This window comes from Chiloscyllium plagiosum, unplaced genomic scaffold (assembly GCF_037043375.1).
Source record: "Chiloscyllium plagiosum isolate Xiang-an unplaced genomic scaffold, Cpla_swu_hap1 HiC_scaffold_16, whole genome shotgun sequence".
NCBI classification, from domain to species: domain Eukaryota; kingdom Metazoa; phylum Chordata; class Chondrichthyes; order Orectolobiformes; family Hemiscylliidae; genus Chiloscyllium; species Chiloscyllium plagiosum.
In genome coordinates, this window is record NW_028270154.1 from 73628954 (window position 1) to 73646545 (window position 17592).

The following is a 17592-nucleotide window of genomic DNA, read 5'->3' on the forward strand; positions in this document are numbered from 1 at the left end:
TTTCTACACACAAAGCCATGTTGACTATCCCTAATCTGTCCTTTTCTTTCTAAATACATAGAAATCCTGTCCCTCAGGTTTCTCTCCAACAACTTGTTCACCACCGATATCCGGCTCACTGGTCTATAGTTTCCTGGCTTTTCCTTTCTTAAATAGTGGCATTACATTAGCGAACCTCCAGTCTTCTTGCACCCCACCTGTGACTATCAATGATCCAAATGTCTCAGCGAGGGGCCCAGCAGTCACTTCCCTAGCTTCCCACAGAAGTCTTATGTATACCTGATCAGGAAGTGGGGATTTATCCACCTTTATGCATTGTAAGGCCTCCAACACCACCTCATCTATAATTTGGACATTTTTCAAGTTGCCATCTTTTGTTTCCCCACATTCTATATCTTTCATTTCCTTCACTGTAAACACTGATGTAAAATGTTCAAAGTTTCTGCGAAGATTTGTAGCTCGGGTGCTCGTTGTTGTGGTTCTGTTCGCCGAGCTGGAAGTTTTTGTTGCAAACGTTTCGTCCCCTGGCTAGGCGACATCATCAGTGCTTGGGAGCCTCCTGCGAAGCGCTTCTTTGATGTTTCCTCCGGTGTTTATAGTGGTCTGTCCCTGCCACTTCCGGTTGTCAGTTTCAGCTGTCCGCTGTAGTGGTTGGTATATTGGGTCCAGGTCGATGTGTTTGTTGATGGAGTTTGTGGATGAATGCCATGCCTCTAGGAATTCCCTGGCTGTTCTCTGTCTGGCTTGCCCTATGATAATAGTGTTGTCCCAGTCGAATTCATGTTGCTTGTTGTCTGCGTGTGTGGCTACTAAGGATAGCTGGTCGTGTCATTTCGTGGCTAGTTGATGTTCATGTATGCGGATTGTTAGCTGTCTTCCTGTTTGTCCTATATAGTGTTTTGTGTAGTCCTTGCATGGTATTTTGTACACTACATTAGTTTTGCTCATGTTGGGTATCGGGTCCTTCGTTCTGGTGAGTTGTCTGAGCGTGGCTGTTGGTTTGTGTGCCGTTATGAGTCCTAGGGGTCGCAGTAGTCTGGCTGTCAGTTCTGAGATGCTCCTGATGTATGGTAGTGTGGCTAGTCCTTTTGGTTGTGGTATGTCCTCGTTCCGTGGTCTTTCTCTTAGGCATCTGCTGATGAAGTTGCACGGGTATCCGTTTTTGGCGAATACCTTGTATAGGTGTACCTCTTCCTCTTTTTGCAGTTCTGGTGTACTGCAGTGTGTTGTGGCCCTTTTGAATAGTGTCCTGATGCAGCTTCGTTTGTGTGTGTTGGGGTGGTTACTTTCATAGTTTAGGACTTGGTCTGTGTGTGTGGCTTTCCTGTATACCCTTGTAGTGAATTCTCCATTCGGTGTTCTCTGTACCATCACGTTTAGGAATGGGTTCCTAGAGTCAGAGCCAGGACCACCTCTTTGAGGCAGAAGCCACCATGGGTCCACTCTGAGCCCACTTGAGTCCATGCTGGACCGACTCACTGAGTGCCACGAATACGAGTTGGGTCCCCTCGAGTCTGCCGACAGAGCTCTCCAGCAGGCAGTAGATAAAATAAATGAGAAAAAAAAGAAAAGAGAGATAAGAAAGAAAAGAAACACAAAGAAACGTGCAAGGAGCAGACAAGACCTTGCTCAGATGTTCTACATCACAACGATTCTGCCTGTCTGACAGTTGTAACTCTCTGGATTTTAAAATTGGTTGTGGGAAAAGGGTCAGATGGCTGAATAGTGACAAATGGAACTTAATTCTAAAATGACTGAGATAATGTATTTTGGGAGGAAGAACAAGGCAAGGGAATGTGTTGAGTGGTAGGACCTGAGGAAGCATAGAAGATCAGTGGGACCTTGGCGTGTATTTGTAGGTTCCTGAAGGAAGTAGGAGAAATAGACAAAGTGGGTGGAAGGATGAGCTGTGAGGAGGATGCAAATGTAGAAATGCGATTTGAACATGCTGAGTGAGTGGGCAGATGCATGGCAGATGCAGTGTAATGTTAGATAAATGTCCATATTATCCACTTGGTAGCAAAATTAGGAGACCAGAATATTAGTTGAATGGTTGTAAATTGAGAAAGGGGAATGTTCAGTGACACCTGGGTGTTCTCGTGCACTAGTCGCTGCAAGTAAGCATGCAGGTGCAGCAGGCAGTAAAGAAGGCAAACAATACTTTGGCCTCATAGCCAAATGGATTTGAGTACAGAAATGAGGATGTCATATTCCAATTGTACAGAGCATTGGTGAGGCCACATCTAAGAAATTGTGTGTAGATTTGGTCTCCTTATCTGAGGAAGGATGCTCTTGTCCACCAAGAAGTGAGTGCAACAAAAGTTCACCAAAATGATTCCTGGGATGGCATGACTGAAGTGTGAGGAGAGCTTGAGTTTGTTAGGATTATATTCACTGGCGTTTAGAAGATTGAGGTGGAGTCTCACAGAAACCTACAAAATTCTAACAGGACTAGACTGGTTAGATGCAGGAAGGATATTCCTGATGGTACAGGAGTCCAAAACCATAGTTTAAAGATAAGAGGGAAACCTTTTGGACTGAGATGAGGAGAAACTCCTTTACTAGAGCCTCACTACCATGGAAAGTGGTTGAGGCCAAAATATTGTTTTTCAGGTAGGAGGTAGATATAGCTGTTGGGGTAAAAGGATCAAGGGATATGGGGTGAAAGCAGGATTAGGATATTGAGCCTGATGATCAGCCATGATCGTTATTGAATGGCAGAGCAGGGGTCAACTGGCCTACTCCAGCTCCTATCTTTCTGTGGTTAAGAAGGTAAATGGAATTTTTGCCTTAATTAGTCAACCATAGAAGAGCAAGGAGGTTATGAGGGTCCTGTGTTTAATATTATTTGGTCCACAGCTGGAGTTCTATATGGAGTTTTAGCGATCACATTATAGGAAGGATGTGCCTGAGCTGAAATGATTCAACTGTGAACAGAGAATAGATTGCCTGGAGTTGTTTTTCTTAGAAGAGATGGCTGAGGGGCAATATGAATGATAAGATCTTCGGAAGTGCATAGACAGGTTACTAGGGAGAAATAGACAAGTGAAAAACCAGGGGTCATGGTTTTAAGGACATTAGTGGTGATTTTCTCTGCATTAACAAACATTCAAGAACTATTAAATGAATATTTGAAATGCCATAGTAAACAAGTGCACGAAAAAGGGACCAGAAGATATGGATGTTTGATGACTGGTGGAGATATGATGGGCCTAAGCTGAGTGGCTTGAAGGGTAGCTTGTAAGTGGTGATATTCTAACCCATCTGCTGCCCTAGACCTCCTAGGTGATAATGGCCATGGGTTTAGAAGTTGACTATCTAAGACATCTTAGGGAATTTTTGCAGTGCAGACATTGGTTAATACACACTGCTGCTACTGAGTGTTGGTGGTGATTGTGAATGTTCAAGGATGTTATGCCAGTCAGCAGGCTGTTTTATCCTGCATGGTATCAATTCCTCTTTAATACTATTCGCATTGTGCTTGCTCATCAATGCATGTGTGGAAGGATGAAGCTCCTGACTTGTGTCTTATAGATAGTGGACAGGCTTTGGGGATTCAGGAGGTGAGTTAGTTACTGCAGTATCCTCTGACCTGCTCTTGTAGCCACAGTACCTATATGGCTAGTCCAGTTCTGTTTTAGTCAGCATATATGGATAGTGAAAGCTTCAGTGATAGCGATGCCATTGAATGCATGAGGGCAATGGTTAGCTTCTCCCTTGTTTGAGATAATCATTGCCTGGCAGTTTTGTGGAGCAATTGGTGCCTTCTAAGCATCGATATTTTCCAAGCCTTGCTGCACTTGGACTGCTTCACTATCTGAGGAGTCACAAATGGTGCTGAATATTGTGGAGGGTAGGTCACTGATGAAGCACTGATGGTTTGTGAAGGGTACTGCCCTGAAAACTCAGCAGTAATGTGATGGAAGGTGCCATCCACATTACTATCAAGCAGCACCTGCTCAGCAATAGCCTGCAAAGTGATGCCCAGTTTGGGCCACTCAGATTCTGACCTCATTTCAGCCTTGGTTCAAACATGGACAAAAGAACTAAATTCCAGAAGTGAGTTGAGAGTAACAGCCCTTGACATCAAGGCTGCATTCAACCAAGTATGGCATCAAGGAACCATAACAAAATTGGTATCATGATATCAGGAGGCAAACTCTCCAGTGGTTAGGATCATATTTGACACATAGGAAGATGGTTGTGGTTGTTGGAGATCAGTCATCTCAGCTCCAGGATATCTCTGCAGGACTTCCTCAGGATAGTGTCCTAGGCCCAACCATCTTCAGCTGCTTCATCAATGACCTTCCCTTCATCATAAGATCAAAAGTGGGGATGGTTCACCAATGATTGCACAATGTTAAACACCATTTGAAATTCCTCTGACATTGAAGCAGTCTGTGTCCAAATGCAAAAGATCTGAACAATATCCAGGCTGTCACTGACAAGTGGTAGGTAACATTTGCACCACGCAAATGCCACACTATGACCATTACCAGTAAGAGACAATCCAACCACCACCCTTTGACATTCAGTGGTATTACACTCACTGAATTCCCCACTATCAACATCCTGGGAGTTATCATTAATCAGAATCACAAATAGAATCACCACATAAATACAATGGCTACAAGATCAGGTCAGAGGTTCGGAATATTGCAACGAGTGACTCATCTCCTGACTACTAAGCCTGTCTACCATCTACAAGGAACAAAGCAGGAGTGTGATGGAATATCCCCACTTGCCTGGATGAGTGCAGCCCCAACAAGACTCGAGAAGCTTGACACCATCCAGGACAAAGCGGCCTGCCTGCCTGGCACCACATCCACAAGCATCCACTCCCTCCACCACTGACGTTGTGTAGCAGCAGTGTGTACTATCTACGACGTGCACTGCAGAAATTCACCAAAGGTCCTTCGACAGTACCTTCCAAACCTACGATCACTTCCATTTAGAAGGACAAGAGCAGCAAATATAAGAGCACCACCTTCTAGTTCCCTTCCAATCCACTCATCAGCTGTATCACCATTCCTTCACTTTCTCTAGGTCAAAATCCATGAACTTCCCTAATGACATTGTGGGTCAAACTTCGACAGGTGGACTGCAGCAGTTCAAGAAGGCAGCTCACCACCACCTTCTCAAGGGCAACTAGGGACAGGCAATCAATGCTGGTCAGCTGGTGATACCCACATCTCACAAAATGAATAAACTTAAAAAAAGCTCCTCCAGAGATGTCCTGCAGCTGAGATGATTGAACTCTAAAGACAGCTATCTTTTCCATGATTCCCATTGACTCCAGTTTTGCAAGCCGTTTTTGATGCCACATTCAGTCAAATGCAGCCTTGATGTCAAGTTCATCCCCCCTCTGGAGTTCAGCTCTTTTGTCTGTGCTGGAGCCAAGGCTGTAAAGACGTCAGCAGCTGAATAAGTACTGCTTGATAGCACTTAAAAATGTGTTGCTGGAAAAGCACAGCAGATCAGGCAGCATCAAAGAAGCAGGAGAATCGACATTTCGGGCATAAGCCCTTCTTCAGGAATGAGGAGGGTGTGCCAAGCAGGCTAAGATAAAAGGAAGGGAGGAGGGACTTGGGGGAGGGGTGTTGGGAATGCGATAGGTGAAAGGAGGTTAAGGTGAGGGTGATAAGCCGGAGAGAGGGTGGGGGCGGAGAGGTCGGGAAGAAGATTACAGGTCAAGAAGGTGGTACTGAGTCTGAGGGTTGGGACTGAGAAAAGGTGGGGGGAGGGGAAATGAGGAAGCTGGAGAAATCTGCATTCATCCCTTGTGGTTGGAGGGTTCCTAGGCGGAAGATGAGGTGCTCTTCCTCCAGGCGTCGTGTTGCCATGGTCTGGCAATGGAGGAGGCCAAGGACCTGCATGTCCTTGGTGGAGTGGGAGGGGGAATTAAAGTGTTCAGCCACAGGGCGGTTGGGTTGGTTGGTGCGGGTGTCCCAGAGGTATTCCTTGAAACGTTCCGCAAGTAGGCGGCCTGTCTCCCCAATGTATAGGAGCCACATCGGGTGCAGCGGATGCAGTAAATGATGTGTGTGGAGGTGCAGTCAACCCAACCGCCCTGTGGCTGAAAACCAACCCAACCGTCCCGTGGCTGAACACTTTAACTCTCCCTCCCACTCCACCAAGAACATGCAGGTCCTTGGCTTCCTCCATCGCCAGACCATGGCAGCATGACGCCTAGAGGAAGAGCGCCTCATCTTCTGCCTAGGAACCCTCCAACCATAAGGGATGAATGCAGATTTCTCCAGCTTCCTCATTTCCCCTCCCCCCACCTTTTCTCAGTCCCAACCCTCAGACTCAGCACCGTCTTCTTGACCTGCAATCATCTTCCCGACTTCTCCGCCCCACCCCCTCTCCGGCTTATCACCCTCACCTTAACCTCCTTCCACCTATCGCATTCCCAATGCCCCTCCCCCAAGTCCCTCCTCCCTACCTTTTATCTTAGCCTGCTTGGCACACCCTCCTCATTCCTGAAGAAGGGCTTATGCCCGAAATGTCGATTCTCTTGCTCCTTTGACGCTGCCTGACCTGCTGCGCTTTTCCAGCAACACATTTTTAAGATCTGATCTCCAGCATCCACAGTCCTCACTTTCTCCTGCTTGATAGCACTGTTGACAACACCTTTGATCATTTTGCTGATCAACTTTAAAGTAATGGGACCACAATTGGTTAGGTTGGTCTCCCATTGCTTTTGTTTGCAGGATAAATCTGGACATTTTGGCACCAACCAGCAATGTGGAAATGTTGAGACTCGACTGGAAATGCTTCACTAAGGGAGTAACAAGTTCAGGAGTACCAGTGTTCAGTACTGTTGCTGGAATATTGTCAGAGCCCATTGTTTCTGCAGGACCCAGTACCTTCAGCCATTTCTTGATATCACATGGTGAACTGTCTAATGCCTGGTATCGATAGTGCTGGTGATCTTTGGAAGAGGTGAGGATCAATCATCCACTTAGCATTTCTTGATGAAAATTGTGACTAAATCATTCAGTCTTGTCTTTTGCACTGATGCATTGGGCTCCCTCATCATTAAGGATAGGGCTGTTTGTGGAACCTACAAAGTTTATAAAGTCTCCAGTGTGTTGTTTAATTATCCTATATCATTCATGACTGCACTTGGCAGGACTACATAGCTTAGATTGGATCTGTTGCTAAAGAAAGATGGAATGCCAGTTCCTCCCTCCTTGCCTGGGACTATAATGATTTGGGAATGCCCTGTCTGGAAGCATTGGTGACTTTCCTTTTCCAGTTGGTGAACCTACTTTCTTGTTATTTTTTAGTTCCATCATAAACAGCTAAGACGTTTGACCCCATACACAGTGTACGAGACATATGGCCTTGCTAGCATACAATAAAATCTTAATCACAATGAATAGTGATTTTGAGATTTACTACACCAGGGCAAAATGAGCCTTATAATTCAGAGCTGAGACTCTAAGGTAATGTGGTTGCATTTTAAAGTGGGAATCATAAGTTCATATGTGTTATTGTGCTCTTATAAATCCATGTATTTATTGGCAAATTTGACTTCTTTATGAAAGTACTTTACATTGTATTTTCAATATGCTGATCTGCATCTTGCTGCCAAAAGGTCTCGATTTTCAACTTCACTTTCTGCTTAGTGACAAACAGATGCATCTTGAATAGCAAGATTTTCTCAATTATTAGTTGATCAACATGTATACTATATGCAGATAGGTCTTGATACCCACTGTTGTTTAATTCTTAGCTGATCTCTTCTTTCTCACACTGACCACAGTTTGCACACTTGACCCCCTCAGCTTGTGCAAAGTGTAGGTCCACTGCCCTAAGTCCCAGGAACTTCATTCCCTGAAGTGGGCGATTTTCACTCAACCGTCCTTGATCCGAGAATCTCTATCACACCAGTCCTGTCACCAGAGAATCTCTGAGAGCTTTGTTGCCCTCTTCCATTCCTTTATCTCATCTCCTATTTCTTTGAAACTTTTGAACTGCCTGTAATTCCAAGGATTCCCCACACCTCCATCATCAGGATCTTCCATCCCACCTTCCTGACCCCAAGATCCTCAATCCCTGGGACCATTCTTCCTTCCCAGCTTTGGCAAGACCCCCCATCACATCTATGCCCAAAACCCTGTACTCCACACCCCACATCTGTCCCCAAAATTCTATACCAACACCGGTCACCAGGGCCCTCTGCCCTCAATCCCAGAGACCATTTGTCTGCTCTCACCGTTGCCAAGACCCAACATTACTATAACCAAAACAGGCCTCCTTATTTGTCTCCTCCTGACAGGTCACCCCATTTCTGTCACCAAAATCCTCCATTCAGTTCTTGTCCCAAAGACCCTCTATTACTCCAATCGTGACACCTTCACTCCATTCCAATAGCTAATATTCTCCAATCCCACATGTTCCAGAGACTCTTCAACTCTTCCTTTCATCATTGAGAAACTGAAAATCATCGTCTCCAAGACTCTCACCCTGCCCAGTCCTGAAGACCCTCCAACCTACCTCTTGTGTACATGACCCACCAAATCTGAAATTCCCAAGATGCTTCATCTTCCCTCCCATCACTGAGAACTTCCAATCTCCCCTTGTGTACTTGAGAACCTCTGTTTCTTCAGCACCCCAATTTCCCTGTCCATGAGACACTATCCCCATCTTGGAGACTCTCCACACCCTTGACCCAGAGACACTCTACACCCTTGACCTGGAGACCCTCCACAGTTTTGACCTGGAGACCCTCCACAGTTTTGACCTGGAGACCCTCCACAACCTTGACCCAGAGACCCTCCACACCTCTGACCCAGAGACCCTCCACACCTCTGACCCAGAGACCCTCTATCCTCCTGTCCTCTCAACTCTTCACACCCTTGACCTGAAGACCCTCCACTCCCCTGTCCTGGAGACTCTCCACAGCTTTGACTCAGAGACTCTCCATATCCTTGACCTGGACATCCTCCACACCCTTGACCCGAAGACCCTCCACACCCTTGACCCGGTGACCCTCCACGCCCTTGACCCGGAGACTTTCCACTCTGTCCTATCCTGGAGACCCTCCACTGCCCAGGCCCCATGACCGTCCACTGCCCTGGCCATGTGACCCTCCACTGCCCTATCCCCGAGACCCTCCTCTCCACTTTCCTGTCCCTGTGAGCCTCTTTTCCTCTGTCCCTGATACCCTCCACTCCCCTGCCAATAAAAATCCCTAATTTGAGACAATTTGATTTTCCTTGTCCCTGAGACCCTCATCTCCCCTATATAGAATCATAGAGATGTACAGCATGGAAACAGACCCTTCGGTCCAACCCGTCCATGCCAACCTGATATCCCAACCCAATCTAGTCCCACCTGCCAGCACCCGGCCCATATCCCTCCAAACTCTTTCTATTCATATACCCGTCCAAATGCCTCTTAAATGTTGCAATTGTACCAGCCTCCACCACTTCATCTGGCAGCTCATTCCATACCCGTACCACCCTCTGTGTGAACAAGTTACCCCTTAGGTCCCTTTTATAGTCCTACATAGGAGGTTAGTGAGCAAAATTAGGGCGCATGGTATTGGAGGCAAAGTACTAACTTGGATTGAAAGTTGGTTGGCTGACAGGAAACAAAGAGTAATGATAAACGGCTCCATTTTGGAATGGCAGGCAGTGACCAGTGGGGTACCGCAGGGATCAGTGCTGGGACCGCAGCTTTTTACAATACACATTAATGATATAGAAGATGGTATTAGTAATAACAGTAGCAAATTTGCTGATGATACTAAGCTGGGTGGCAGAGTGAAATGTGAGGAGGATGTTAGGAGATTACAGGGTGACCTGGACAGGTTAGGTGAGTGGTCAGATGCAGTTTAATGTGGATAAATGTATGGTTATCCACTTTGGTGGCAAGATCAGGAAGGCAGATTACTACCTAAATGGAATCAATTTAGGTAAAGGGACAGTACAAAGAGATCTGGGTGTTCTTGTGCACCAGTCAATGAAGGTAAGCATGCAGGTACAGCAGGTAGTGAAGAAGGCTAATAGCATGTTGGCCTTCATAACAAGAGGGATTGAATATAGAAGCAAAGAGGTTCTTCTGCAGCTGTACAGGGCCCTGGTGAGACCACACCTGGAGTATTGTGTGTAGTTCTGGTCTCCAAATTTGAGGAAAGACATTCTGGCTATTGAGTGAGTGCAGCGTGGGTTCACGAGGTCAGTTCCTGGAATGGCGGGACTACCTTACGCTGAAAGACTGGAGCGACTGGGCTTGTATACCCTTGAATTTAGAAGACTGAAAGGGGATCTGATTGAGATATATAAGATTATTAAAGGATTGGACACTGTGGAGGCAGGATACATGTTTCCGCTGATGGGTGAGTGCCGAACCAGAGGACACAGCTTAAAAATACGGGGTAGACCATTTAGGACAGAGATGAGGAGAAACTTCTTCACCCAGAGAGTGGTGGCTGTGTGGAATGCTCTGCCCCAGAGGGCAGTGGAGGCCCAGTCTCTGGATTCATTTAAGAAAGAGTTGGATAGAGCTCTCAAGGATAGTGGAATCAAGGGTTATGGAGATAAGGCAGGAACAGGATACTGATTAAGGATGATCAGCCATGATCATATTGAATGGTGGTGCAGGCTCGAAGGGCAGAATGTCCTACTCCTGCACCTACTGTCTATTGTCTATATCTTTCCCCTCTCACCCTAAACCTATGCCCTCTAGTTCTGGACTCCCCGATCCAGTCCTTTCCTGTCCCTGAGGCCCTCCTTTCCTCTGATCCTGAGGCCCTCCTTTCCTCTGATCCTGAGGCCCTCCTTTCCTCTGATCCTGAGGCCCTCCTTTCCTCTGATCCTGAGGCCCTCCTTTCCTCTGATCCTGAGGCCCTCCTTTCCTCTGTCCCTGAGGCCCTCCTTTCCTCTATCCCTGAGGCCCTCCTTTCCTCTGTCCCTGAGGCCATTCTTTCCCCTGTCCCTGAGGCCCTCCTTTTCCCCTGTCCCTGAGGCCCTACTTTTCCCCTCCAGAGCCGCCTTTTCCTCTGTTCAGAGGCCCTTGTTTCCCCTGTCCCAGAGACCTTCCTTTCCTCTGTCCTTGAGGCCCTCCTTTCCCCTGTCCCAGGGGCTCTCCCTTTCCCCTGCCTCGGAGGCTCTCCCTTTCCCCTGCCTCAGAGGCTGTCCCTTTCCCATGCCTCGGAGTCTCTCCCTTACCCCCGCCCCAGAGGCCACTCTTTCCTTGTCCCAGAAACCCACTTTTCACTTCTCCCAGAGACCTTCCTTTCCCCAGTCCTAGAGACCCATGTTTCCCCTGTTCCTGAGACCCGCCAGTTCCGTGCTAAGAAAGCTTCCATTTGAGATGGTTTGATTTTCCTTGTCCAGGAAGCAGTCGTTTTCCCCCATCCAGGAGACCTTCCTTTCCCCGTCCAAGAGACCCTCCTTTCCCCCGCCCCAGAGACCTTCCTTTCCCAGCCACTGAAATCCTCCATTTTCCTGTCCCTGACACCATTTGATTTTCCTTGACTCTAAGACCCTGCTTTCTCCTGTGTCTTAGACCCCATTTTCCTTGTCCCAGAGGCCATCACTGGTTGCTTCCTCTCCCTATCCATGATTTCCTCCACTGCTGTGTCCCTGAGACCATCCACTGCCTTGTCCCTGAGACTATCCAATGCCTGTCCCTGAGATCCTCCACTGCGTGTCCCTGACCCACTCTACTCCCTGTGAGATCCTCTTTTCCCTTGTCCGAGACATCGCCATTCCTCGTACCTGATCTCCTGAGACCATGTGACTTTTCTTCTCTCTGAGACCTTTTCCTTGTCACTAAGATCCTCCTTGACCACCTCCATTCTTCTGTCCTGGAGACCATCTGATTTTCCCTGTTCCTGACATCCTCCTTCACTTGTCCTTGACTCCTCCCTGTCCTGAGACTCTCCACTTCCCTACCACGAGGCTCTCCTTTCTCCTGCCAAGAGACTCTCCATTTGAGACCACATGATTTGCCTTGTACCAGAAAATCCTCCCTTTCCCTGTCCTCGAGGCCCTCTCCTGTCCCTTTGACCCTCCTTTACATTGTCACTGAGACCTTCCACTCCCTTGTGAGACTCTCCTTTCCCTTACCCCTGAGAAGTATCCACTCCCTTTTCCTGATCTCCTGCGACCATGTGATTTTCCTTCTCTCTAAGACCCTCCTTGATTCCCTCTATTCTCCTGTTCCAGAGTCCATCTGATTTTCCCTCTTCATGACACCTGCCTTTACTCGTTCCTGACTCCTTCCTTCTCTTGTACCTCCGGCCCTCAGTACCCAGTCTTAAGACTCTCTACTCCCCTGTCCATGAAGCCCTCCTTTCCCCTCTCCATGTGATCCTCCTTTCTCCTGTCCCTGCTGCCATCTGATTTTCCCTGTCACTAAGACTCTCATATTCCTATCTCTAAGACCCTCTTATATTCTGTGTGGTATTAGGGTGGCACGGTGGCACAGTGGTTAGCACTGCTGCCTCACAGCGCCAGAGACCTGGGTTCAATTCCTGCCTCAGACAACTGACTGTGTGGAGTTTGCACATTCTCCCTGTGTTTGCGTGGGTTTCCTCTGGGTGCTCCAGTTTCTTCCCACAATCCAAAAACGTGCAGGTTAGGTGAATTGGCCAAGCTAAATTGCTCGTATGTTAGGTGAAGGGGTAAATGTAGGAGAATGGGTCTGGGTGGGTTGCGCTTCGGCGGGTTGGTGTGGACTTGTTGGGCCGAAGGGCCTGTTTCCACACTGTAACTAATCATTCCCAGCCTCTAGCATATTTTCCTTGTCCCTGGCATCTTCCATTTCCCTTTCCCTGATACCATTGTTTCCCCTGTCCTTGAAGCTTTCCTTTCCCCTGTCCCTAACCCCATCCTTTCCCCCTTATCCCTTAGTGCCTCCCATTTCTTCTGACCCTGAGACTCTCCATTTCCCTATCGCTGAGACCCTCCAGTTCCCCATGTCAAGGGTACTCCATCCCTCTGACCATTACAATTCCATCTCCCTTGATCGAGAGACTTCCACCTCCTGATCCTGAGGCCCTCCATCACCTGACCGCAAGGACCTCCATCCCTTCACCTTTTAAGCCTTAGCCCTGAGTACGACCATCCCCTTATTCCTGACCCTGGTGATTCCCGTTGTCCTAGACACCATTTGTCCCTCTGCATTGTCAGTCATCCCTTCCATCTCCTTGGCACTGAATCCCATGCTCTCCTTGAGACCCGTGTTCGTCCTCACCCTCGTCTCCATCAGCACCGGAGGTCTTCAGCCTCCTGTGGCAGGTAGCAACTTCATCTACCTCAACTAATCCTCTGGACTTCTCTACAATACTGTTATTTGGTTGAATATTGGGGTACTCTGGACCTCTCTAGGTCTGTGCAGGTTAGGAAGTATACCTTAATTTGTAAGATTCTCAAGAATAGCTCTTAAGAATCTTCAGTATTTTACTTTGACTGGATGAAGATTATTTCCAGATTGGAGTTGAAAGTGTGATGCTAGAAAAGCGCAGCAGGTCAGGCTGTATTCCAAGAGCAGGAAACTCAACATTTCGGGCAAAAGCCCTTTATCAGGAATGAGGCTAGGAACATTTACTGGTGGAGAGATGAATGGGAGGGGGGTGGGGCTGGGGGGAAGGTAGCTGAGAGGGCAATACGTGGATGGATGTGGGGGTAATGGTGATAGGTCAGAGGGAAGGGTGGAGTGGACAAATGGGAAGGAAAATGGACAGGTAGGACAGATCATGAGGTCGGTGCTGAGCTGGAAGTTTGAAACTGGGAAAAGGTGGGCCATGGGGTTGGAGGGTCCCGAGGTGGAAGATGAGGTGTTCTTCCTACAGGTGTCGGGTGGTAAGAGAGTGGTAATGGAAGAGGCTCAGGACCTGCATGTCCTTGGCAGAATGGGAGGGGGAGTTGAGGTTGTCGGTTACGGGGTGGTGGGTTTGGTTGGTGCAGGTGTCCTGGAGATGTTCTCTGAAGCGCTCTGCGAGTAGGCATCCTATCTCCCCAGTGTAGAGGAGACTGCAACGGGAGCAATGGATACAGTAAATGACATGTGTGGAAGTTCAGGTGAGACCTTGATGGATGTGGAAGGCTCCTTTGGGCCCTTGGACGGAGTTGCAGAGGGAGGTGTGGGGCGCAGGTTTTGCAATTCCTGCAGTGGCAGGGGTAGGTGTCGGGAGACGAGGGTGCGTTGTTAGGGGGCGTGGACCTGACGAGGTAGTCACAAAGGGACCGATTCTTCATAATGCTTTGGAAACTCAGTTCAAAAGTTGCTGGAATGAACTTGAAAGATTGTTTTAAAATAGCCTATGAAGTAAGGTAAGTTGCTAATCTCTTGAGTGTGGTTCTTGCTCAGTTTCAAAAATTTTATTTGTAATTAAGCTAATTCTGGTCTGTGAGCTTCACACTGACTCTCAGATATTTAGTACCTTCTGCAGTTGACACTAGATCTTGGTGTAAAGCCAGTACCTTGTCTATTGCACGTAAGAGAGGAGAAAGCTTGTGATTATGCTTGTGGCATTGTTTTAAACAAGTGTTGATTGGAGGCTGTGCCATGCTTCTGGATGCTGCTTCGTTGTTTTGAACACAAGGAATGTTGTATTGAACCTGAACTATAATGACATTGTTGTTGGGCTACATACCAGCCTGTGATTTAGTCTTTAGAAAAAAGTTATTTGTTAATAAAAAAAAAGAAAGAAGCATGAAGGTCGTTCTCAGTAATGGACTGATGTGATCACTCATGGACAATATATTCATTACTAGTGACAATATTCTTTTCACTTTGGTGTCTCATTCAGCAGTTTATCACTCAGTGAAGATGTGTTTTTATGTAATGTTTAAATTCTAGAAGTTGTAGAGATGCTTTTTACATCTATATACTGGGTGTTAGCTAGACATAAATTAGATTTTCAGTGTTTGTCATAGATGGTATGTATACTGGCAGCAGTTAGATTTATAAGTGCTGTCTGTATTCAGGAGGCTGACCACAGCTCATTCAGCAGTTTATTGTGCATAAGGTGACTGGTTGACAAGTTATCCTCATTGCTGTGCCATGTTAAATTATCCACAGTGCAGTGCATAGTGGGAATTTGTACAAATCAGGGATACAACTAATTGAAACTAATATCATTGGTTTATTATTTAGAATGGGATTGTTGCTGGTCATTTGCCAAGTGTCCTGGTTTCCATTCAAATGCAGTGAAATCTTTTGCTTTCTTAAAACTTCTTGTGATGTCATTGTTAAGATAATCATATAGAATCCCGTAGATTTGAGGTGCGGATTTGAAACAGTTTGTGTAAAGACAATGGCCAATGTTAATTAAAGAAATTTCTGATCTTCATCTCCAGGCAGCAACCACAACTGTGTAACTGCCAGGTACCAATCTTGTTTCATGACCTAGAAATGTTTCTGTTACTCCTGCTGTCACAAAGTTGGTGACTTATTGTGTAGGTATTGGAAATACGCTGGTACATTAGCTGAATGGTTATTTTTCACATTATATTTTGCATTATATTTGACCTTACATGTGATCCCAACTGTACACTAGAATGCCATTGCTAAATCCTACATATGCATGTTCTAGTAAGGGTAGCTGTGTGGTGATAAGAAATGGCACCCTAGTTATCCTTCTGTCATCTAGTGAAACTGAAGTAAATTGTTGAATATCCACAGCCATCTCTTTGGTATCATTAGCCAATTCTACATACTTCACAATGAAACCTAAGAACTCTTAAGTCTTTGTGGTTCAACAATAGGGCATCTGATAAATTTACCCTGGATATATTGGAAGACCCCTACTTGTCAAGTTGTTAAAAAGAAAGGTTAGTCTGAGACAAGTGATGCACTGACATTTTCCTTCACTTCGTTCACTTGGAGAGCATTAAGAAAACAATTAGGAAGTTACTGAATAGTACTGCAAATCTGGTTTATTTTCAATTTGTTACAAAAATATGCATTCATGACACTTGGCAATTATTGTGGTATTTCAACATTATACATAGTATTTTGACTTTATATTCAACTTTATTTCTTTATTTACTTCTGTTTTGACAAGGTGTTATGCATTGGTTGGAAATACAATTCCATTGATAGATGTTCTTAAGAACAAGGAGCAGTTATATATTTTGCAATCACTAGTCCCAAATGCTCTTTTGTCAAATGTTTTTTACAGTTTTTGTTGGATGTTTTTATCGGTAAGTAGCTAACAAAACATCGGTGTATTTTTATTTAAAATAAATCCAGTTTGAGTTATCTATAATGTTCATACAAAAATATATTGTGTTTACATCTGGAGTTCTAGGCAATTCAGTTTTGCAAGAAATCATCTTCACTCATTTCAAATATTGAAAGCAACATTTTGAAAGCATCGCTGTGTGAATTAAATGTGACATTTTTGTGGAAGCCTTGCTCAGTCTTAATTTTTCAACTTTTTTGACTTTGTAGGATTTGGCACAGTTGGAAATAATATGTAAGCAGCTTTATGAGGCCACAGATCCAGCCCAACGATTGCAAGCAGAGAAAGCCTTGATTGAGCTTACTGAGAGCCCTGAATGTCTCAGCAAGTGCCAACTCCTATTGGAACGAGGAACTGTAAGTTTATTTGTGTTATTGTGTGTTCCTGCCAAAAATCTGAATTTTATTTCTATTTTCTGTCCAGTAATTAAGAGATCCCAAAATCAGTCTCATGAGCAACACAGACTTAAGATAATTCCAAGTTCTTCCACACAGTCCCAGTAATGCTGGACAAGCCAACTTTTTTTTTTAGATTACTTACAATGTGGAAACAGGCCCTTCGGCCCAACAAGTCCACACCGACCCGCCGAAGCGCAACCCACCCATACCCCTACATTTACCCATACCCCTACATTTACCCCCTTACCTAACACTACGGGCAATTTAGCATGGCCAATTCACCTGACCTGCACATCTTTGGACTGTGGGAGGAAACCGGAGCACCCGGAGGAAACCCACGCAGACACGGGGAGAATGTGCAAACTCCACACAGTCAGTCGCCTGAGGCGGGAATTGAACCCGGGTCTCTGGCGCTGTGAGGCAGCAGTGCTAACCACTGTGCCACCGTGCCGCCCAACTTCTGTAGAGCATGTTTACTTCCCATAGTTTATGTTCCCTAAGCTCTGTGTGAGATTGTAGAAACTTGAGGCCACCACTTTTGAATTGTTTCAGACAATAGTCAGAAAAAAATGTCTAATTTTACTTGTGCCTTAATTCTTTTTCAACTGAGCATGCTGAATTTTTAGATACGTGGTATGCTTGCTTTGTCAGTCTCCATCACAATGGAAATCAAGCAACCACGTTTAATTAGATAATGAATAGACGTAAAATCAACTGCTTACACTCCTGTCTAACTACAAAATAAAGCCTCCTATTCACCAATATTACATTTTTCCCACCCCATCCTTGGGTGTCATTGAATGATGCGAAGGACTACATGGAATTTAAACACAAAAACACACAACCTGTTCAAGCCAGTACAGTACCAACCATCCATCTGAGAAATATTCCTAATAATTTTTATTGGCTCTGTTTCCATGTGCCTTCAACTCCTTATCCTTACTCTATCTTGGAGAAAGTGAGGACTGCAGATGCTGGAGACCA

At 45.9% G+C, this 17592-nt stretch overlaps 1 protein-coding gene across 1 annotated transcript in view; it reads left to right on the forward strand.

Annotated features, from left to right (window-relative positions):
- LOC122556776 (ran-binding protein 17-like) overlaps positions 1 to 17592 on the forward strand; it is a 1080295-nt gene that overhangs the window by 54705 nt on the left and 1007998 nt on the right. The window contains exon 2 of the mRNA XM_043703926.2: positions 16420 to 16566. Coding sequence (XP_043559861.2) covers positions 16420 to 16566 — 147 coding nt within the window. The remainder of the gene's footprint in view (positions 1 to 16419; positions 16567 to 17592) is intronic.